A 24,664-nucleotide genomic window follows, 5' to 3' on the forward strand; every position below is an offset into this window, starting at 1 on the left:
TGTACCCCCATGTTCACTGCAGCATTACTTCCAATAGCCAAGATATGCAAACAGCCTAAGTGTCCATCAACAGATGAGGGAAAAAGAAAATGTAGTATATGTATTTATTCAGTGGAATATTATTCAGCCATAGAAAGAAGGAAATCCTGCCATTTTCAACAGTGTGGATGGGCCCTGAGAGCAATACACTAAGTGAAATGAGTCAGAGAAAGACAAATACCATATGACCTTACTTATTTGTGAAATCTTAAAAAAACCAAACCAAACCAAACAAAAAAAAAAATGAAATCATAGATATGGACGACTGATTAGGGGGTGCCAGAGGTGGGTGTGGGTGAAATGGATGAAGACGGTCAAAGGTACAAATTTCCAGTTATAAAATAAATAAATCCTTAGAATATAATATATAGTATGATAAATACAGTTGATAATGCTTTATTTTTGTATTTCCAATTTAAAAGAATCTTAAAAGTTCTCATCAAAGAAAAAAATCTTGAACTATGTATAGTGATGGATGTTAACTGGTTACTGTGGCAACCATTTCACTATATTATGCACCTGTATCATGCTCATCGTAAACTAATATAATATTGCATATTAACTGTATCTCAATTTTTTAAAAAGGAAAAAGAAACAATTCTCCTTGGTCCCAACCTAACCCCCTCCTTTGACTATTACCAGTTAGAAAATCAGATGTATGACCTACTTGGCTATTGTGAACAACAAATTTCTATCAAAACCAAATCCTGACCCCAAGAAAACTAGTAATAAGACCTGGTATTCTTAGAGACAATGGCTCCATGCCACCTTAATCCTGGGTTTCCAGACTCTGAATTGCCCTTCTTGGGAGTCTTCTCTCCGTCAGAGTCCGGACTATACAGTTGTCTATATAGCTGTTCGGCAATATCAAGAAGGGCATCTAAGCAAAACCATGACAGTTCACCAAGGCCATGTCACCTGGACTATGTGCAATGTTCCTGTTTTCATATGTGTCTCTTAAGTTAAAAGGAATGATCTCTTCTTGTTCAAGTAACAGGCATTGAACATTGCACGATAGAAGTGAAGTTTCCCCAAGTTTATATCACCAGCCCAGCCAATCCCAGTGTCACCGCGGTAGCTGGCCCTCCACACTGTGGCACCGAATGAGTAAGATGTGGTGATGGCTTCTACTGTCATAAGTTTGCCTTGTCCTCCAGCAAGGATGTCACAGAGGGTCCAAGAATTCTGATCTCCCCACTTCCTCAAACTCTTCTGTTTTTTCTTCAAACTCCTATGAAGTCAATATCCCAATCTTTGACCATTATTCCTTGGAAGCTCATTGTGAGAAAAAAAGGGAGAGTATGATTATGAACTTAGCTAATGGTCAGTACGGTAACATCCAGGCAACATCTGAATATCTAGATGAAGAAAAAAAAGGGAACCTTACAACAGGGCACATGGGGTTCCTCTGTTTCCTTAGTGTCTTGAAATGAGAAATCAAGAATTGATATTTTTCTTTTTCCCAAGAAGAGATGACCTAATGAGATGAAAAGGAACCATATGGTATCAAGATTTTACATAATTAGCCCAAGCATTTTAAAAATTATGTTTTTGTAGAATATTGGTGTTCTGTAGACATTAATATCTCTGATAAAAAAAAAACAAAGTTAAATAGTGGCAGAAATGATATTCTTCTAAAACTTTAATATAAATTTAAGAAAAGAGCAAATACACTTAAGCCATTTTTCATGTCATTTTGAAATGGTCTTACTACAATATTTTGTTGTGTTATAAATACATATAAAAATGTTCTCTACTATTTTTAAAATCTAAACACATATTTTAACTCATAAATTCTTACTGCTATTCATAAATAAAATTATCTTTGCAGGTTGGAGGGAAAAGTATAATCAGAAGGAATCTGGCCTACAAAATACTAAGTAAACCGATTTCTAGTAATTAAAACAATTTAGAATCATGTAAGAATCAATAATGGTTAATGGAAAAGTATAAGCAGTCTAATAACTCATGTAGATTAATATGGGTATTTGGAATACAATAAAGGTGACAGTAAAGGTTAGACTGTTTAATAAATGATTTTGGGAAAACATTCCTTTGATCCCTGCCTCACGTCAACTTAATTCCATCTAGATGATGCCAAGATTTACAGAGAAAAACAAAACGAAACAAAACAAACCAAACACATACTTTCTAAAAGATAATGGTAATATCGTTATACTCTTGGGTTAGAATGGGCCTTTTTACATCTAGCCAAATTTAAGATGACATTAAAGTCTTGAAGACAGAATAGCTGAACCAGTGTTAGGGAGTACAAGCTAAAACAGAATCTCCCAGAATTTAGAGAAACATGACCTTATAGCAGTTTGTGAAAAATAATGAAAAGTGTAAAAACAAGAGTGAGTTATTTCATTAAAGAGTCAAGAGCAAAGGAAACAAATATGAAATAGCTAATTGCTGAAAGAAAGCTTTCCCAAATAAATACTTAGGTCAACAGAACAAAAGAGCAGGCAGAATTGATAAAAACTAGTAATGTCCCCAAGCCCACCTAGCTACTCCTGGCAGAGATGGACTTGGAATCCAGACCTGCCTCACTACCAATCTCATGGTCTTTTTATTCCCACATTTGTATCACCTAGCCATTAAAAAGCAATCTTTCTACATGAAATGTGGTACTCTGGATTGAATCCTAGATCAGAAAATGGAAATTATTGGGAAAACTGGTGAAATTCTAGTAAAATCTGAAGTTTGGTTAATAGCAACACACCAATGGTAATCTCTTAGTTGTGAGAATTATGCCATAGCTATGGAAGACATTAACATTAGAAAACTGGATCAAGGGAATGCAGATATGCAACTTCCTTTAAAGCTAAAATGATTCCAAAATAAAAGGTGTATTAAAAAAATAAAATAAACCTCTCAAAAATGGTGACTTGAATACCATCTTAAGCCTTGTAAGTAAAGAGATTTATTGCATGAAGCCAAATTTTTAAAATTTGCATTTTGCATTAAAGCCTTTGATTAAAACAGGTTCATCAATGATTTTAAAAATCAATACCTCGATTATACAGTTTTTTTCAAAATTCTTATTTAACTTTCCATACCATTTTTCCTTTCGTGTGGATAAAAATAAAGAATACAGTAAATAGTAATCTTCAAATAATGTGATGTGGCGGTGATGACCTGCTTTTTGCTTCTACTACAGACATGACAAAATTTTGGGGCTTGTAACAGCAAGAATTAAATTTAGAGGATGAATAGAACTGCCTGACTTTAGGAGCTGTCAGATACTGAAAGAATCAGGACCTCAGAAATAAATGAATCCTAGGAGCAGAAAAGGTGAAGCATGTAATTAAGTAGAAAACTCAGAGGTAAGAAAAGAGGAGAAAAACACTGAGAAAGAGGGAGAAGAAACAAAATAAAGGGCATTAATGAGAATCAGGGCTTATGATGTCTCTAAGGAACTGAGATGTGATAAATTATGGAATGGGGGTAAACAGTTATATGAATAGTAGTCAATCACATCATGTCACTGCCTCATGCAAAGCCTTTCAATGGCTCCCATCACTCACAGCATGAGCCAGAGATCCCTGGGGACCTTGACGACTTACCCCTCTGTTTCCCATCATTTTGCTGACTTTATCTTCTACTATTCACTCTCTCCCCACCAACTACCCTCCAGCCAGCCTGTCTCCAGGCTTTTCCTCAGGCACCCTAGGCCTTTGTACCAGCTTATCTCCCAGCCTAGAATGATCCTTCCCCAGATATCACCAGGGTTTACTACTTTGCCTCCTTCAAGTTTTGCTCAAATACTATCTTTTCAGTGATTTACTTCTATGAAACTCTATTTCAAATAGAGATGTCCTAGAACACCCAATCTCTCCTACCCTGATCTTATTTTCTCATGGCTGTTTCTACCATCTATCACTCTAAATACTTTCAATGTCTGTCTCCACAACCACTAGAATGTAAGCTCTCCGATTTTTGCCTGTTTTTGTTTTGTTTTTTTTCCACTGATGTTTCCCCAGGGCCTACGACAGTACCAGGTACAGAGTAGGTGCTCAATAAATAGAATAAATAAATCAATCAACAAATAAGTATGATTTTTCATTACCATAGTTAAAATAAGAATAATAAAATACTGGAAACATTTCCAAAGTTGTTTTTTAGCAATGAGAGTAATATTTTTGTGTCCTTGTATTTTCTGGATATTTTTGACACCGAACAATTATTCTATAATGTTTCAAAACAGGTTTTTATCTTGTTAAAAACTAGTGAGTTATATGCCTGAGATTACTAAAGCTGAGATCCATTCATCGGCAGTCAGAAGGATACATTCTTTAGAGGCCTGTTCTTATGAGCTTAAATAGCATTTAGCTAATAGTAGGAAAAGGTCCCCGTCATAAAAACTTTACATAACAAATATTCAGTGGTGTAATCCACTAAGTTAATGGAATCATAAAATTCCAACCTTCTCATTTTGAAAATGAAAAAATTGAGATCTAAAAAAAATAATAAAAAAAAATTGAGACCTAGAAAAGTTGTCACTTCTCACATTCATGTAGGACATAGCTGACAACGTGTACAACAGGAGCTAGCCCGAAACAAGACTAAAACATCGCAGAATGGCCTAGCTTGTACACATATCGTAACACCGTCGAAGTCCAGATTGGGCCTTTTTAGTTTCCTATTTGACTAAAGGTTCCTTTTCTCCAACCTATTTCTGTTTCATTGCTCAAAGATGCTTGTGAGCAGTTGTTTCCTATTGTTTGAATATTTAAGATTCTCTTGGCATTAAGATAACCAGAATTGCAAACAGTGTGATCACCTACGTATTTTAGCATGCTCAAAGGCCACTGCACCATTCCAGACCCACTAAACATTCAGCCTCTTGCTCCAGACCTTTACCTTCCCTGAGAGAAGTGCGAGGCCAGCATATTTTACCAATTTCTTACTCTTTTCGGTCAATTAACTCTCATGGAATCAAACAGAAGCAGCCTTCAAGGTCTGAAAATGTGTCACTTCTCTTTTTTAAAAAAGATAATTCTTGTGCTGAAAAACTGCACATGCACCATTGTTTTGTCCTAAGTGAGGAAAAAAGACTCGTGTTCTATTTTTTTGCTCAGAGGTAGCAGCAGCAGTTAATCCACACATGTACGCACCCTGGGACCCCACACAGTCATCTCTGATGTTAGAGCAGCACGCAGGCACATACTTTCACAAAGAGAGTCTATAAAATGAGGTTGCTATGGACCAAAACAATCATATTGATTTTTAGTGCAATTCCAAACACAAGGAAACATCAGTTTTCTGAACAGCACACACTGGGAAGGACAGGGAGAAATACACCGCAATAGTACGGAGAAAGAAAAGGATAGAAGACAATTACATTAGCAAACATCTTTGCGCTCTTTTAGGGTGTTTGTTTCTAAGTTCAAAGAACCGAGAGGCTTGAGCTATGTTCAACTGTTCTTAGCTGAAAACCTAAGATTGTTCATTTACTGACACTCTGCTCACAGCTGAAAGCCCGGGTCTTGGGAAATAAAGCCATATAGCCATTTGAATGTTTGAACATCTTCTTCAAAGCCCAAATAGTTATTTCTTTTTCTCAATTAATACCACCCCTCCCACCCCCTGCCCCCATCTGCAAATGACAGAACTGTCTAAACTGCATTAGAAACACCTTATTTACCAATACATCATTAAGTTTGCTGCAAGCAAATATTTTCCTGAGATATCCTTAATGAGACAAAATGCCTTTCAAGCCAGAGACCTTTGGAAGGGAGGTGCAGGAGTAGGAGAGACCAGCCAGCACTTACCATGGCCCCCTCACTTCTTCTTTGGGCAACTTCTCGCTGCAGCCGGGCCACAGCCAACTTCTCCCTGGGGGAACAAAAGCACATGGTTAGTTGCCTATTCTTCTCAGGGTAGAGGTACACTGGCATGGCTTTGAAACATTCTTTGAGGTCTCCAGAGGAACTCCTTCCTTGGGTTAGCTCACTTCCTCCACTAAACTTTCTATAAATATTTAAAGTCGTTCGTGCATTGTTTTCATTGAGTGTCATGAAAGAGATTTTTTTTGCTTTAGATTTTATAAAAGCCAAATAAACCCTGAATGCTAAGTAAAAGCTTCCCTTTAAGTTCATGAACATATGTAATTTGGAAACAAATTTTCCATGGCTAAAATATTCAGTGGTTGTTTCTGTATCAATTTTGCTTGCATACAATTATTTTTATTTCTTTTGTTGCCTTTTAATGATTGTGAATTTCAAAAGACAAACAGATTTAAATCTGTGCCATTCTTGAAGTGATAATACATAATAATTTACAGATTTGTTACATCAAAGTATCATGCTGAGTATTTTACTTGATCTTATATGAGCCTGACAACAACCCTATAATAGGCTTTATTAACCCCATTTATTGATTTGGAAACTGAGGCTCAGATAGGCTAAGTAGCATACCAAGTTCCCAGCTGGTACATATCAATTGTATTAGGATCAAACTTTAGGTTTCCTTTATTTCACAAATCCTAAATAAAAATTTTGCTAAACATTTTTCCAGGCTTGGAAAATATGTAAAATTTAAAAACATTTATTTTAGCATTCTTTATTTTACAATGGGGTCCATTTTGTATCCTTTATTATTGTAATTCTGATTTCATTTAGAAAAAAAAAATTAGTATTCACCAAAATTTTAAGAATGCTTTGTAAAGTGATAGATACTACATTCTGGATAGCTTTTCAATGATTCTTAAGAAAAAAGTTTACAGATGAAGTAGGGTAAGTGAACCCTTCCAGTAATCTTCCATTCTTCATATTAGCAAAGATTTTCCCTGAAATCTTTCTACTGCTATCAAATTGTGAAACCATTTGTGTGATATTTTATCCCTCAGCCTTCCCTCTACACAGGACCCACAATTTGGCTATTCACAAATAACAAGGGAGCAACCGGATTCCCCACTGAATGAGGATTTCTCCAGGCCTAACTCCTTGGGTCTTTGAAATGCCTATGACTGCCAAGAAGGCATGTGCTTTAATTTGGTTACAATTAAGTAAATGTTTTAGTAGGAATAGTTCTCTTTGAATTAGTGCCTAAAGAGACAGATTAGAAGGAATAAAACTAGAACCAGAAGATCCCTGAGGAGAACAAGTTTTGGGAGCCGGGGGCAGGACCCATGCACAGACCCTGTGGGGGAGGGCAACCAAGTCAAGAGGAAGAAGCCAGGAAGAGATGGAATCATGTGCCTCTTTGTGAGGTAAGCAAGGCAGAAATCTCTGTGTTCTCTGACCCAAGTCCTAATAAGCAGAAGAAAGGAGCAAAGAATGGAAAGAGAAAAATATAACTGACTTCTGATTTAACATGAAAAATAAACACGGTAGATATATGGACAAAGAAACCAGAGAACATAGCCTATGCTCTATGACCGAGCAATTCAACTCGGTATATATGCAACAGAAATGCATATATATGTTCAGTAAAGGACACATACTAGAATGTGCATCGATGCACTATTTGTTATCACCTTAAACTAAAAATGTGCACCCCATTAACAACAGAATGGGTAAACTTCTACATAATCACACATTGGGATACCAGAAAGTACTGAGAAGGAGTTATGTATACTTAGCCACAACATATGGGATACCACAAGCATATGAAAGAATGAAAGAAGCAAACACAGACGAGTATATAGTTTCTGATTCCATTTATATAAAGTCCAGAGACAGGCGAAACTCCTATGTAGTTCAATAAGGCAGGAAAAATAAAAGATCTGAATATCAAAAAAGAGAAAGTAAAACTGTCTCTATTCACAGACAATTTTCTAAATAGAAAATACTAAGGAACTTACAAAACTACTCTACAACTAATAAGTGAATTTAGCAAAGTCACAGATATAAGCCAATACACAAAAACCAATTGTGTTTTTACATACTAGCATCAAACTACTGGAAAACCTATTTTAAAAAATTCATTTACAATGTTGTCAAAACATAAAACACTTAGAAAATAAATTTACAAAAGATTTGTCAGACTACTACAGTGAAAACTATAAAACAACCGTTCAGAACAATTAAAGGAGACTACTCTGTGTGTGTGTGTGTGTGTGTGTGTGTGTGTGTCTGTCTGTCTGTCTGTCTGTCTCTGTCTCTGTCTCTCTCTCTGCAGATTCAGATCCTTGAAAGGGTCTTGGGAACACTCAGCATCCTAGGATCACACTTCAAGAAGTAACTTAGAAGATACAGAAGTAGAAGAATGGTCGAGAAAATTTCCTGGAATCATTATTCCTGACTGCTGCTGGATCTTCAGCCCAAGATTGAATATATATATGCTAACAGCATGTTAATTTTTTACAAGAGCAGTTTAGCGTAAAGAAGACATTCCTAGAAACAGAGAAAAGTCTAACTTAGCACAATTGTCCCACTAAATGATGAAAGAGTCCTCACACAGCTTAAAGGTTAGGAACATCACTGTTTTATCCTTAAAAGAATTTGCCTTAATAACACTATTAGGAATTTTCACACGGTATAGGTATAAAAATTCAATTTGAAAGAAAAATGTAATGGTTTTAGCCATTACATAGTTCTTAATAAGAAAAATATTCATAAGTCATGAATTTTATATTCTGCCCACACATTATATTTTTAGGCATTTAAAAATAGTGAGCGAACCAATGTGAAAGGCTCATCTTCAAAGTGGCAGCATGTTAGCCATTTGATTTGGTGAAACAGAGCAAAATATGTAGAAACTGGAAACATCAGCTTAGGTTTGACCTACCACCACGTGACCAGAGATGTACCCAATTTCAAACAGCCATGTAGAAATGTGTGACACAAACATGAGGAACCTCGGTGTAGTCTGGGTTAAAGAAAAGACAATCCCCAACCCGAGCCCTGCAACCTGGTGCTCTTTACCTACAAGTCGTAAAATTGCTTAAGTCTAGTTACTTGGGAGCTACCCTGATTCAAAGTAGTTGGGTAGTGAAAGAGCAGAATTTGTGAGAACAGCAAATACAACTGTCTCTTTAAAAACCATGCTGGGGGGGGGGGGTGCCTGGGTGCTCCATTGGTCAAGCATCTGCCTTAGGCTTAGGTCATGATCCCTCAGTCCTGGGATCTAGCCCCATGCCTGATTCCCAAGGAGGGAGCCTGCTTCTCCCTCTTCCTCTACCTCTTTCCCAGCTCATTCTTTCTCTCTCTCAAATAAATAAATAAAAACCTTTAAAACAAACAAACAAACAAACAAACAAACAAACAAACAAAAAATAAAACCATGCTCTGTAATTGGTTTAAATCATTTGTTCGGGAAATGCAATATACATAATTTCACGGATCAGGCATCTCTAAGGCTTGCAAGTAACAGCTGGGTATTTTCTATGGTGTAGGCAGGACAAGACCAGAACCATCTAAGTCCCGGTAAGCAAAGCATCCCAATTTTGACCTGTTTTATGTCATAAGTTTCTGAAGACTATTTTCTTTGAAAAGAGAGTTTCAAGGCCAAACAAACAAACAAAAATAATATTTTCTTGAGGTTTGGTACTTTCTATCTCAAATCTTTCATATTGTTGGTATGCTTTTTGTTTTTAATGGGAATTGTATTTTATTTTTGTATGAAAGAGTTGTCATTCTTTATAAAAATTAAGGAAGTGACAGAGTCTTTGGATGGATGAAAGCATCTCTGGTGAAAATCTCAGCATTTCTAGATGTTCCCATTTCGAGGCTCAAACTGTCAACTTAGTCAAAGTAGTAAAAAGAAATGGGTCTCCCTTTTTTATAGTCATCTCATTTGCCCTTGGGTTCAGCAGTCCCTTGGCAAACCATCTCTTCAAACCCCCAAGGTCCCAATATATGTGTGAAACCGAATGGGACCAGCATCTTTTTCATGCAAATTCAGGGTTCTTAAAAACAGCTTTGTTCAAAAAATAAAGAGAGAATCCTTGACTTGCATGTTACCCAAGGCAAATTAAACACAGTCACATACACATACACTCTTGCTTCTATTTGAGGACCTTAGCTCATCTGCTAGAAACAGACAACTGTGCTTTTCCAATGCGTTACTGTTTTGTTTTGTGTTTGTAGCAAAGCCAGTAGCTCATTATGAAGGGGGTATTGACTTTATGATTGCAAAACAAATGCCCAGGGATATTTTACTGAGAGCTGTGGATCCTTATTTACCGAACAGGGATAAAAAAAGGATATAAAGAGTATACACACAATGAAACAAAAGAGACCCACAAACACTTCTCTTGCAATTAAATGCAAAGAGAATTCTTCCCTCCAAGAGGGATGAAACAGAACTACTTTTCTTATTCCGTTTTCTACCCAAAATCTGTCCCAGGCTTCTGAAGTCTTTCAGCATAGTGCCAGATAATTTCAATTCAAGATAATAAACAGCCACAACAAGAAGTACTGATGTGAACCCTGGATCTACACAACGCCACTGATACAAACACAGTTTCAGCCCATGGGAAGACTGTCCTCGATGAAGACAACAGGATGTTGGCGTTTGTAAACTCCAGAAAAGACCTGCGAGGCCTGCGTGGTCAGAAAAGCAATGAGCAGCTGGCAGAGGAAGAATATATTCAGCCTGGGATGTGCGGAGACCACAAACTTAAGGGCACCGCAGAGCCATCTGTTGCGTGAGTGTTGAAGGCAGGCCTGTCTGGAGACAAATCAATGTTCTCTTGCAGCTCTAAGGCAGCCCAGCCCACACCGTGAATGGGTGCCTATGAAAACAGCGGGCAGCCCCGCTCTCCACCAGGCAGATGGGACCCCCCCGAGGAGGCCCTGGAGGAAGAGCGGCACCAGCACTCAGCCTAAGTGTGAAGAATTATGTCTACTCATTGTAAGTCTCATTGCCCCAAACTGCTCTGTACCAACAGTGCGTTAGGCACACCGAGGAAGCTGTCGGTATCGCAGGTACTCTGTGTTTTGATGAGACTGCCCAATAATTTGTGTCGTTGCTACTCAAATTTCCTAGGAAATAAAAAAATTATAATGCACTATAACAAAAATAAATACAAAAAAATTAAGGATAGGCATGCTCATATATTTAAAAAGAAAAAAAATTCTTGGGCATTTTATAAACCCAAAGATACTGTGGTATTAGAGAATCGTGAAGTACCCCCAAAATACCCTAACTTCATCTTAGTTTTGGTTCTTAGGTTAAGCTTTTATATTCCAAAGTATTTCAAATTATTTATATACATAGTTATGTATGGTATAATATATACATCAATCTCTTTTAATTTATTCAGAATATTCTTCTAAGTGGCCATATAATCCGATGATGATGAAAACTCTGATTTATTCAACAAACAGTGTGAATTCACTCTCTGCCAGGCACTGTTCTGGGCCCCAGGAAATACAGATAAATAGACTGTCCCACTTTCAGAGAGCTCAGGGTCTAAGAGACAGCACACCTAAGCAAATTTGTGTTCTAAGATGTAATAAGCACAACAGAAGAGTACTGCATTCAAAGCTGGATTGTAACATTAAAGTTAGGTGATAATTTTATCAGAAGATTGAAATTGAACCCCCTTTAAATGGGAAGGTACATTCTCCTGTTTCTAAGATAAAGTCATTTTCTAAAGTTCATACTTTTCAGCAGTAAGTCATGTAGGGGAAACAGGTTTTTCCTCATAAATATTTTAACTATGAAGAATCTCTGTAACACGTTTTGACTGTGATTCCCTGAATTCCTCTAGTCTTTTTAATGGAATGGCATTAGCCTTTACTGCCCCTTTGGGTCACAGTTGTATCCAGGTCACTTCTTTCGAGACATGTGACTGACTTATCTTGCCTCTTCCGTTTCAATATAATGTATCACCACATCCTCAACTTAAAAAGGGAATAGTTAATAGCTAATATTTAGTGAATAATTACTATGGCAAGCACTACTCTCAATACTTTACACGAAACATTTCGACCTCAAACATAGGTATTATTATCATCTCTGTGGTATGCAGCAATGATTCTCAAAATTTTTGGATTCAGAACCTCTTTACACTTTTGAAAATGACCACTGAGGACTCCAAAGAGCTTTTGTTTCTGTGGGTTCTATCAACATTTACCATATTCCTAATTAAACCGAGCCTTTGAAAATATATATTATTTGAAATAATAGTAATTCCATTCCAGATTAATGTAAGCAACACATAATTATGAATATAGCTATAGATTCCAAAACAAAAATTAGTACGAAGCATGGCATTGTTTTATACTTTTGCAAATGTCTTTAATATCTGGCTAATAAAAATATGTCTGGATTCTCCTTTCTCCTTCTACATTCGGAATGTTGCAATGTTGCTGGCTGAGTAGCTTCTGGCAAACCAGTATATGCCCATGACCAAGGAGAGTGAAAAAGGTAAGTAACATTTTAGTCTTCTTTCAAAATTAGTTTTGACTTATGGATCCCTGCAAAGGTCAGAGGAGCCCTGCGGTCCTTGGAGCCCTGTGGTTCACAGTTGGAGCACTGTTGATGTACCTTCCATGGGGAAACTAAGGCTCAAGCAGGCTGAGAAACATGTCCCTCATGCCATTGCTCTTAACTTTAAATACTTCCATGCATGTTTTCCGAAGATGCAAAATCGCTGTGATTACATATTCAGTTAAAATCTCACTCATTAGAACTTATACCTCAGTATCCACTCTCACCTGTTACCACCACCTCTAATGTAGTCACAAATAATGCATGAAATTATTGAGGACTCCAAGGATGAAACGCATTTCTAACCATTTGAATGCCAATCAATGCGAAAACCATTGATAGAACTTTTCTGGAATACACTGAATTCCAAGCATAGGAACCTCCATTTCTGGCAGAGTAGAATAAAAACACTAATTAAATTCCCAATATAAACCTACGCTCAGGCACAAATTTTGTTTCAATTAACAGCCCCCCACCCCAACCCCAGGATTTGTTCCTACAAAGGTATCACCAAATGCCTAAAAGAAATTAGATAGATGTCACTGTCATTTATACCTTGGGGCAGAGTCACACTTAAAATCTTGGGGAAAGGTTTCAATGAATCATCAGGTTTCCCCATTTCTGAGTGGGCCCTAAGAATAAGAGCATGTTGCTGACCTAGTGTGTCTGTAAGGAGAGCAGTTCAGCTCCCCCAGGAGGCCTAGGACCATTCTCTGCACACAGAGGCGTCCTGGGGTGTCACCCGCCACAGAAGCATGACAATGCCTAGTGCCAGGTGCGCTTGTCGAGGGGGCAGATGGGGAGACCGGTGGCAGCAGCCCCTGCGTAACAGCTAAATTAATTAGCCTTTCCAAAGCAGATCATTTAATTACCCATTCACTCAGATATTCAGCACGAGAAAAATATTTGAGAAACTTGTAGACATAGAACGCAGATGAAACAAACTTCTTCATGCACTTTTTCCAATACACAACGTCCAGGTTGGCCCCAAAACTTTAAAACACAAAAATGTACCTTCTTATTAATACTTTAAGGGATTTTATTTGGGTCCACAGTGCATACAAGTCAATAAGTTAAGAGTAGGTTCTAAACTGGTGATCTTCATGTGATTTTGTGCAGCAATAACCAAGAGGGAACAGGACTCAACACGGCCAACACGCACACCCCACATACTCTGGGAGGGAGCAGGAGTTTTATAATGTGCTGTGCTGATTAAGGAATTCCCTCTCCCTCTCCACCAAAATAATAAACACAGAGACTTTTTAAAGAACTCAGTGTACTGAAATACAGAGATCATTAGTAAAAACAAACTCTAATTTTAGCTACCCGCCTTTCTGAAGGTCCTTCATCCATGTGGATGAAACCATGTGGTTCTCCTTATTAAGCTTTCTGGAGCTTCTGCAATTTTTTTTCTAAATTTCTAGTACCCTGAATGTCATGTCATGGAAGTGTTCTTGAAATTGTTCTACCATGAATGCTCTTCCAGTTGCAAAAATGATGTCAAATTGCACCTGCATTTTCATTTCCTAATTCCGATGTTCATCCTTAGAGTCACTCTTGCTGCCTAAAGCAATTGCCTGCTTAGATGTTTCTCTCCCCTAATTGGCTCTAAGACCCAGAGGACCTTTCTGGTCTTCCTGTGTCCGAGACACACACACACACGCTCAATGAATGAAGGATCATGCTTCAGAGCAAAGATGGCCTCACTGACTTGAGGCAAGATCACAAGTGGCCTCCACCTATTTTTAATATCAGAAGTTAGTCCCACATCCAGAGCTTAACAAGACGTGCCAATAAAACCACACAAGCTACCTGCAATCCTCACTACTATCGTCACGTAGGAAGCATTCTGTGTTTTAGATGTACACAGAATATTGTTAGTAAATAAATATACCAAAAGAAGGAATGAACTTGTATTTCTGGGTTTTCTCCTTTTTATTTTTACTTGGAACTGTCAGCTCTCACCAGAATAAAACATGCTCTCATCACAACACTGTTGATACATGCAGCCTCTACTGACTTATTTCACACAATACTGAGTTAAAGCAACCTCATTATCTTCTCCTCTCTATCCCAAAGCTCCCCTACCTGATGCTTCTGAAATACATATTAGAGCAAAATAACTCCCCCCAAGTTTAAATATGAATTTCTAGTCTTAACTTCTGTAATAACTTATTTCTTGAGCATAAAGTCAGCTCAGGGACTTCAAAACAGTTTTCCCCGAGATGAGTTTTTATAAAGCATTGCAGAGCCACTTGATTTCTTAAACTTAATTTTTACTTCTGAAGAAACCTAGGTTTCAGAATGAGGATTCCTTATATTTCCTTGTCTTTTCAAGAAACTTGGAATTCCCCATTTTCATGCACTGCCCCCATATTTCTTCCCTTAATATTAAAATTCCACTATTCGAGGCCAGACATAATTTTGTCTGGCACATAAGAAAAACTTCGTAAAACCACAGAATTGTATTAATAATGTTTGATTTTCTTCCACCAATTTTGGCAACATTCCCAAGTGATGGGCTATATGTAGTTTAATATGGAAAGGTGATGGGCTATACATAGTTTAATATGGAAAGAAAATTCTTAGGGAAAAGAAATGAGATGGGCTAACCACCTCCTAGGGAGCCTTCCATACCTGTTGCTGTGTGCAACAATAGCCCTTATGTGACAATTAATTTCATTTCCATGGCTTTCAATTATCAATGGCCCTGAAATTACATTCTGTCTCTATTTTCATGAAGGTCCCAAGATAGGATCTGTGACTAGACTTAAGCCATCTGTCTAGACTCAGAAGAATGAGGCTTGTAGTTCCTAAGAGAAGAGGTTGAAAGAGAGAATGCAGGAAACCCTGGTGGACTATGATACAGCCGAGTGTATTCCTAAAACTTCCTTCCTTCATTTATAGAAAGAGTTACAAACACAAGACGAGTTCTGCTGAACAAAAGGGTGGCTTTTACAATAGACTGGCAATGCCATCAATTCATTCCACAAATATTATGCCGTCTGCTATGTTGGAGGCCTTCTGTTAGGCTCTATGGAAGAAACAATGATGAGGGGGACTTAATCGCTGTAGTCAAAGAACATTCTGTGTCTATATCCAGTATTACAGATTGAATTGTGTCTCCCAAAACTTTTATGTAGAAGTCCTAATTTCTAGTAACTTAGAATGTAACCTTATTTGAAGGTGGTCAAGTTAACATAAGGTCATTATAGTGGGCCCTAATCCAGTATGACTGGAGTCCTTAAAGGGACAGATTTGAAGATAGACACATGGGAAAAACACTACGTGTGATGGACACAGAGACTGGGATGATGTGTCCACATGCCAAAAGATGCCAAAGATTGCCAGCAAGTCACAAGAAGCTAGAAGAGAGGCCTGGGACAGTCTCTGTCACAGCACTGAGAAGGAAGCAACCCTGTCAACACTCAGATGTTAGACTTCCAGCCTCCAGAACTGTGAGATGGGGAATTTCTGTGGTTTAAGCCCCGCAGTGTGTGGTACTTCACTAAGGCAGCCCTAGTAAAAAATACAATAAAATCTATCAATTATACATGTCTGAACACAATACATCTCTACAAATATACAAATATAGAAGTAATCTGGTAAAATATAATGGGTGCTCCAAGCAAAGCGTTATATATTTTCAGCAGAAGGAGCATTTACTTCTTATCAGAAAAAAAAAAAAGGAAATATTTATAGAGGAAGTGGTAGTCACATTCCACACAAGAGCCATAAAAAATCAGAAGCCAAACATAGGAATTTATGACTATAGAACTATAAACTATTGACTGCAGAGCTGTTTTTTTTTTTAAATCTAAGACACTCACTTCTTTTACATGCCATTTCTCAAGAGAGTTCAAGATAACTGTATGAAAGAGTCAGATGGTATACCTTATCCCTAAACCTCCACAGGCACACATTCTCTTAGCCAGAAAAAACATTTTTAGTATTTTCATCTTCATGTCTTTTTGTTCACTCTACTGTGATATCCAGTATAAGATAAAGGTGCTATCTTGGTGCTCTCTTACAAGAATATTGACTTGGTTGGTTTTCTAGACTGGGGATAGTTTGCAAATACACTAACTCACTCTGGCTGCCAGCCCCATTACACCAATGTGCACTAGTCACTTGCAGGTGACTGGGAGTTGGGTGACCTTTGGTCCTGACACTGGTCTGCCTAGAGACAGAACCATAACCAGGCCCTCATTAGGTCAGGTCTCCACCCAACTGAACCATTCATTATCAAGGCATTCAGTATTTTTTGCTGCTTTGATCATTTGCCAAATCATTTTTATGAGTCCATAATCTATTAGAACCAAGCTCAACTACTTTCTTTACAGAATTCTTTCCACTATTGAGCTTCATAACCTGATTAGATTCTTCTTTTCTAATCTTTTCATATGGATTGTATGTATTTGATTTCTCCTGCCTGCAAACTCCAGCCAGAATAAGAAAGATGAGGCATTTTATTGAGATTATGATATTTCAGGAGCAAATGAACCACCAAACCCTATGAAGGGCAAGAACCAGGGTACCTTCAGGGGTCTCTGCAGTAAGAAGTCATAGACCTTCTCACTAGATGCTCCCATGATGCCCTGGCCTATCTCTGGGGACTCCTAGTTTCTATTTCCCATTGCTTTCTCATTTTAAACTCCCTGGAATAAGATCCTGATTGATGTAGTTTGAGTGAGGCACACACTGTGGATTGATGAGATTTTGGCCTGGGGTCAGGGTTATACAGTGCTAGCTTAGACATGCTCCCTCTCTCCATTATAGACTGGCAACTGATCTCAGAGAAGTAAACAATTATTAGTGTCTGCCATGTGGGTTGGACATTTTTACTTTGTATGTGTTGTCTTTGGAAATGCTTTCCATATACTCCTAGTTAATGCTTTCTTAGATCTGTAGCAAAAATAACCAGATGTCTTATATTTTTAATTCAATAATTTTTATATTCATTCCAACTGGACTAACTCCATTTGAGAGTTTCTGTTAAAATACCTAGCTGGAGGGGCGCCTGTGTGTCTCAGTCGTTAAGCATCTGCCTTTGGCTCAGGGCGTGATCCCAGAGTCCTGGGATCGAGCCCCGCATCGGGCTCCTCTGCTGGGAGCCTGCTTCTTCCTCTCCCACTCCCCCTGCTTGTGTTCCCTCTCTCACTGGCTGTCTCTCTCTCTGTCAAATAAATAAATAAAATCTTAAAAAAAAAAAAAACCAGCCGGAATTAAGCCTGTATCTTGCTTTCTTCATATCATCTTGACCCCATCCACTATTGTGACTTAAAAATTTATATTGAGCTTACTCGTCATCTCTTTCTTCTGGATATATAACTTGCCTTTAGTCTATATATTGTTTTCTGGATTTTGGCCTACTGTCTCCATTGTCAGTGTGACTCAATTTATATTGAGCACACTCCTAGAAATGTTATCAACTGTCAATCATGTACACATTCCCACAACACGGATAAGGTTGGAACCAGACAGTACACTCTCAGGAGACACAAACTAATCGGGAAACACCACCCTGTTCTATTTCTTGTGCTTCACACCATCACCAGTAAGACTGTTCATATTACCAACAAAAAGATTTTAAAGACACAGACAATTTTAAGGGATGTCAATTTAGAAAATCTAGAGAATAAAAGAGAAACTCGTATCCTTTGTAAATAGACAATCTAGTCATGGCCAAATATGTATAGTATTCAGTTAGTTTCTGAGCTGACCAGTAGCTAAAAATCAACCAAAAAAGTCAACAATCGAAAACTTTAGAGGGAAAAGGAAGACAGAGGTAAGAAAACAAAGTCTAATGTCTAAGAGAGAAGAAATTAATGGAGACCAATCTGTGAAATAATTTCATATACGTTACACCAGGTAAGAACCTAATGGGGAAGAATATTCTTAGATTTAAGACCATCTAGGATATGTTCAACAAAGATAAAAAGTGTTTTTAGAAAACAGGAAAGCAACTAGTATGCCAATGGCAGTGATGTTTTGCAGAATAATGATAGCGTAACTACTGGGCAGAAAGATTCTGTCAAAATAGGTTATTCTTTCTGTTTATATGTAAAGAACCTAAGTAAGCATTTATAATTATCATCTGTTTCAATGACACAGCACAAGAAAATTTTTAAAAAAAGAGAGGGGAGAGGTAAGTGGTAAGTGGTTCGAAGAGACAGTAAGAAGCCACTTTCTGAAGGAGGAAAGATACCCACTGAGCCTGAGGGCAGCTGTTGGTTGAAGTGGTGAGTGTCTCAGTCGTTAAGCATCTGCCTTTGGCTCAGGGCATTCTTTGAATGCGTGTTGGTGACTTTTAAGATAGAGGAGAATAAGAGTAATGAGGACAATAATGCTTGTGTAATGATTATATTCCAAGCACTTTATAGTTCGTTATTAACTCACTTAATCTTCACCCTCACCACAAGGTACACACTATTATCATCCCCGTTTTACATATGAAGAAAATAAGGCACAGAGAGATTAGGTATCTTCGCCAAGATTGCAGAGCTAGTAAGTGATGATGTCAGGATTTAGACATAGGCACTCTTGGGTTCAAAGGTCTTAACCTTAATCCTAAACTGTCCATGTGATTCTAGCTGGACTTGGAGTTTTTACATTGTATGTGGTTGTTCAGAAATACGGTCACTAAAAATATCTTTATGAATTTCATAAGAGGCTCTCAAAATTTATTTTAATTCCCCTTGGGAGACAGGAAACGACAGAGGCAGAATGGAGTTGTGTTGAACAGAACAGACTCCGAAGCCAGGCTGCATGGGTTCTGAATCCCTGGTGTTCCACTTACCCACTCACTGACCTAGGGGAAGTTACTCACCCTTTCCCTTACAGTGCATCGTTATCTACAAGCATGCACTGCCCCTTTTCTGTAGGAGGACCTGACTCCCTTATCCCACTGATATCAGGCTTGGCATAGGACTTGCTTTTTGGCCAATGAAATGTGAGTGGAAAAACCATGTTTAACTTCTGGGCAGCAACTGGGCAAGAGCCAGGACAAGATGTGCCATGTTCTCTCCTTTCATTATGATCAGCAATGGCCTGGGTCCTGAGCTGAGGTTGCCTTGGGGCAGAGCCACAGACCCACCTTGCAGAGTAAGAAATATGCCTTTGTTGTTGTAATTCACTAGGATTCGGGGGTTGTTTGTAACTAAGACATAACTATCTCTCTTGACTCATACTCTCTGTGCCTCAATGTCCTAGCTGTTTCTAGGGTTATTACAGGTATTAAATGACTTGGTTTTATGAAATATGTGTAACAGTGGCTGGCACCTGATAAGCACCATAGAAGTGTTCATCCTTACAGTTATTTGTATCTATAAAAGGCAGGAGAGAAGTATTAGTGAGCCGGATACTCACCCGAAAGGAATATAAGCAGAGAAAAGACTTTCAAAGGAATCATTCCCAATACTATCCAATCCAATGTTTTACTGGTTCTCAAATCCTTTCAACTCAGTTCTCACATCATACTGGTTACCCTCTGGGCTTTCTGCAAACTTCTCTTCAGTGTTCCCTCATCAACCCAGTAATCTCTATTTGTTCACAATTCAGGACTTTAGTATTGGTGACCAGTCTCCAGACACTTTTCTTTCTACAAAATTCAGTTACTTTGGCCATGAAGATATTTCTCCTCCATTTTTCTCAGCTATCTTTCTGGAAACAGGGTTGAACACCAGTTTTTTCATCTGTGGAACACAATTTTAGTGAGATAATAGCTGTTATCTCTGTTTCAAAGGGTGGAGGATTAGGTAACTTTGACAAGTTTCTTTGTTTCATGAGTTTGGATTGGCTTTCATTTGCTAATGTGCAAATTTTTATGGCAAAACTCTTGCCAATGAATGTTCCACACAGCTTGCTTTTGGGGAACTCTGCTGCCGACAACTCTGGATGTTTTAACAAGCAGGTATTGAGACTTTTATGCCCAAGAGGAAGATACTGTGAATGTCCCTCTAATCCATCCTAGAAATGAGACTATGAAAGTAGGGGCCCAAAGGCGAGATCTTTGATTACAATACCCTCATTTTAAAGATAGGAAAATGGCAATTCAAAGAAGTTGAACGGGTCATTGAGAAAAATAAGTCAGTTGAAGAGCAAAATCTAGATAGAAAAGAGTCATTATCTATAGAAGTCAAGCTGGTGCTATTTCCAGAACTGATTGTGTTCAAAAGAAAAACAATGGGAAACATGACTATGTCTGGATACAATGAAAACATGTTAAATACCCAGTCAACAAATTTATTCACTCCATGTGACTGAGACTTTTAACTGACCTATTCATAAAAGCTAAAGAGGTTACCGAGAAAGATACAATAATAGTGTCCCATTTTACTAAGCTCATATGTAAATCAGGTTGGTAGGACTGAGTCAATATCATGGCTAAATTAAACTGAGATATAAAACAGAGACCAAGTTATCCGTTACATCAAAATGCTTTATTTGGCAGTTACTATATAAATAATTCACCAGCTATTTTCTCTGAAACAGTAATGATTAGAATGGCTATCCTATCCAACCAAAAAATCTGAAATAGGCAATAACAAGATCAATCTTCAGAAAATAAATACTGAAGGCGGCTATAGCTGCTTTTGACTGTTATTGGAGGCAAATAAAACCCAAAGTTATTTCTAGCACTCATCACTTTAATGATTTCTAAATTTGCTTCTCTAAAAGAAATGTACTAGAGATTTCTCTAAAAGAAATGTACTAGAGATTAATAAATTTTACATGAAAACAAATAGAATGTGTAAATTGCTAAGCGGTTTGCTCCCTTTACTTTCATTCCAGCCATTTTCCCCAAACCTAGAAGAAAGACACTCCCTAAAGCTTTGCATGGTTTTTGGCAAAATCATCTCTCATATAACTAAATAGATAAAGAAAGGATGTACTTTTTAGTGGGTAATGATAAAGCTGAGATTTATAGCTAAAAATATTCTTGATCACAATCGCTTTTTTTTTTCTTCCTTTTTTTCTTTTTCCCCTCCACTCTCTGGCTAAGTTCTCATGTCTAAAAGACAAAAGAGAAAGCAAAACAAAGAGAAAAGGATTCTGTAGGCACCCATATACAAGAAAGTTATAATAGTCAAAAGTCACAATAAAAACAGATTGTCATAGATGGGAATTCCATTAAAGCAGGACAATATATCTGCTTTGGAGAAGGGCTCAATCCATTCAAAAAAAAAAAAAAATTACCGATAGACAAAGTCCAGAGCTGAAACATTTGCAGGATCAAAGGCAAAATAACTGGCAATGGCCTAGTTAGCTCAAAAGAAGAGCAAACCAAGCAACACACAGACTCTCTTGCAAAAGGAGAATGTCTTTGGTACAATACAATAAGACTGTTGTATGTGACACCTTGATAAATTAAAGTAACAGAAACACTGTTGCAAAAAGAAAAGGAAGAAAGGAAGGAAATTCACAAATGGTGCCCACAAAAGATGGATAAGAAAGTTTTAAGAGAATGCATGCATTGATTAAAGGCAAGCAAGGAAAACAAGATAGCTGCTGTATCTAGCTAACCCCCCACTGCACATGCCTATTGTATTGTTTCCTTTGGCACTGACTACAAGAGGGCCTCATCCTATGTCTAATAACGCTATTATTTATAAAACAGAAGAAAAACATCCTGATAAGAATATACCTCAATAGGAAAAAGCCTCCTATATAATCTGAGTGTACAGATGAGAAAGAAGTGGTTTTTTTTTTCAAAGTAGTAACAATTACAAAGCAACCAGTGAACAAGATAAGCACTTGCAGAAGGAGCCACACTGAATCTATTCAACCAACCAGCTTTTCTGTTATGTGAATCCAAGAATGGATCACTGTTGTTCACTGGGAAAACCTGCAGTGCTGTAAAAATCAGTAATGTCAGTATACGGTCAGGGGAGGGAAAAACGAACAGAAGAAAGTTTAGAAAGAAACAGAGGAAAGGCTGAGAATACAGCCCCTCGTAATTCTTCATTCAACATTATATTCATTGACACATTCCATGTAAGTCAATATAGAAGACACAGGATTTTGAAAAGTACACGTATACACAATGGCTCCTGCCCCCCGAAAGCTACAACTTGCAAAATAACTGCTTTGGGTCTATGATCTGACCAATGCCTGTTTCTTCCAAGTATAAACAGAATGGTCAGCTGTGTATGTGAAGTTATTTTCATATGCCAGCCAGCATCCTCATAGTAATATTATTTTGCTGATACAACACATTATATTGAAATAAAAAAATCAAAATAGAGTGAATATATTTATAAGTCCAATTTTATAAACAATCTGTTGACTATGGGTAGTTCCTATTTCATGACTTTACATACACAATATGTACACATATCTATATTTAAATATCAACAGTTTTACACACCAAGTGCAATCCGATCAGTTATTTCAAAGACCATGTTGATAATCTGCTAGAGGTAGGAAAGAATAAAAAAACACGCAATACGATTAGCTAGTATCTATTGAGCTATTCATATGTGGCACCTACTGTTCCATATGATCCTACATGTAGTATCTTACTGAATCCTCACAAATATCTCCAAATCTCTCCTTTTTACAGATTAGTAATCACACCTTCTAAATGAATGCCCTGTACTTTAAACCACTGCACTACACTCCTTCTAGCCACACACCTACAGCGCAGATTTCTGTGGTATTTAAGTAGTTGTTGGCTATGAATGACTTTTACTCTGCTTTTGAAACATGATCAAACCAAGGATGATTCCCCCAGCAAGGTCTGTGGCAGGGATACCAGAACCTCTGAGCATACCTGCACCCCAAGGTATGTAGCACTCATCATGAGAACTCAGAGCAGGAAATTCAGGTATGCAGCTCGGAGAAGCACATTCTGACAGGCTATGGGTAAAAGTCCAGATTTAGAAGTCCATAATGTCATGAAAGGCAGGGTCCTATGAAGGTATTTCAAGGCTGGCAGTCTGCTGAAGGTGTAAGGTTCAAGGAGAGAACTCCAATTTCTGCAAGGTATGATGGCAGACAGCTTAGACTCTTCCATAAGTTGAAGAATGTGGCAGAATATCAAGGCATTCACACAGAATGAGGCACATCAGCAACAAGGATGATCTGAACACACACCTAAGTGTTTTTAAGTTTACTTCTCAAAAATATAATAGTCTTTAAATTAAAAGTATTAGTTCACAATTATTCTGTATGAACTGCGACACTATTAGCTTTCTGGGCTCTGATAGGTGTGTTTGAAAAATGGCGGGTCTAGATCTCTACAACCCTCATAACTCCATGAGGAATGGACTAGCTTTAGGAACATTCTGGTACTGACCATCGCAGATTCTTTAACACATTGTTCATATCTTTAGAAGTCTGTTAGGAACAAAATCTAAGGGAGCTTGTAGTTTTGTTGACTTACTTCTACTTTTGACTCTCAGCTCTTGGCTCGGAGCGCAACTGCATGGATTCATTCTAATTTCAGAGAGAGAGGCGACAGAAGGCTTGAGATCAAATTTTACTTTTAATACAACTTTCTTAAAAAGATTTTATTTATTTGTGGGAAAGAGTAAGAGAGAGAGAGAGCAGGAGTGTAGGGGTGGGGAGGGCAGAAAGTAGAGGCAGAGGGAGAAAGAGAGTCACTGCTGAGCAGGGAGTGTGAAGCGGGGCTAGATCCCAGGGCCCTGATCATAACCTGGGCCTAATGAAGACACTTTATTGACAGAGCTACCCAGGCGCCCCTAAATTTTACTTTTAAATATCTGAAGTTTTAAAGATGGACTTCACTTTTTAGAAGAGGTGCATATGTTAAGGGAAGAACTAAGGGATAAATGTATTTAGATAAAGTATTCAGTTCTTTATTAAGTAAACAATTACATGAATATAGACATACGTCTAGAGATATGGACCATGTCTTACTCAGTGTGGTGCTCAGTGCACATTAGCCCTCGGTAGATGCTTACTGCACTGAAATTACTTAACATCTGAGTCCCAGATTCTTTATCTTCAAACTTGGGTAATAATGTATTCATTCCTCATTATTTACACATTACACATTTGCAAATTTGCCTACTCAATAAAATTTATTTGCAACCCCAAAATCAATACTTGTAGCATTTCACGATCCTTTCAGGAAATGAACAGACCGACAAAAAATCTGAATCACCAACCTGCACATTCCCAGGGGAGGCTGAACAAGGTGACACTCTGCAGCTTTCCTAACTGTGAACAAGTCTCCTTCTCATTATTTATTTAGTGCCATATTTTTTGCACT

At 37.8% G+C, this 24,664-nt stretch overlaps 1 protein-coding gene across 7 annotated transcripts in view; it reads right to left on the reverse strand.

Annotated features, from left to right (window-relative positions):
* NCKAP5 (NCK associated protein 5) overlaps positions 1–24,664 on the reverse strand; it is a 933,280-nt gene that overhangs the window by 499,780 nt on the left and 408,836 nt on the right. For all 7 annotated transcript variants that reach the window (XM_057317349.1, XM_057317357.1, XM_057317348.1 and 4 more), the window contains one exon: positions 5,817–5,880. In XM_057317349.1, coding sequence (XP_057173332.1) covers positions 5,817–5,880 — 64 coding nt within the window. The remainder of the gene's footprint in view (positions 1–5,816; positions 5,881–24,664) is intronic.

The sequence above is a fragment of the Ursus arctos genome, unplaced genomic scaffold (assembly GCF_023065955.2).
Source record: "Ursus arctos isolate Adak ecotype North America unplaced genomic scaffold, UrsArc2.0 scaffold_1, whole genome shotgun sequence".
Classification (NCBI taxonomy): Eukaryota; Metazoa; Chordata; class Mammalia; order Carnivora; family Ursidae; genus Ursus; species Ursus arctos.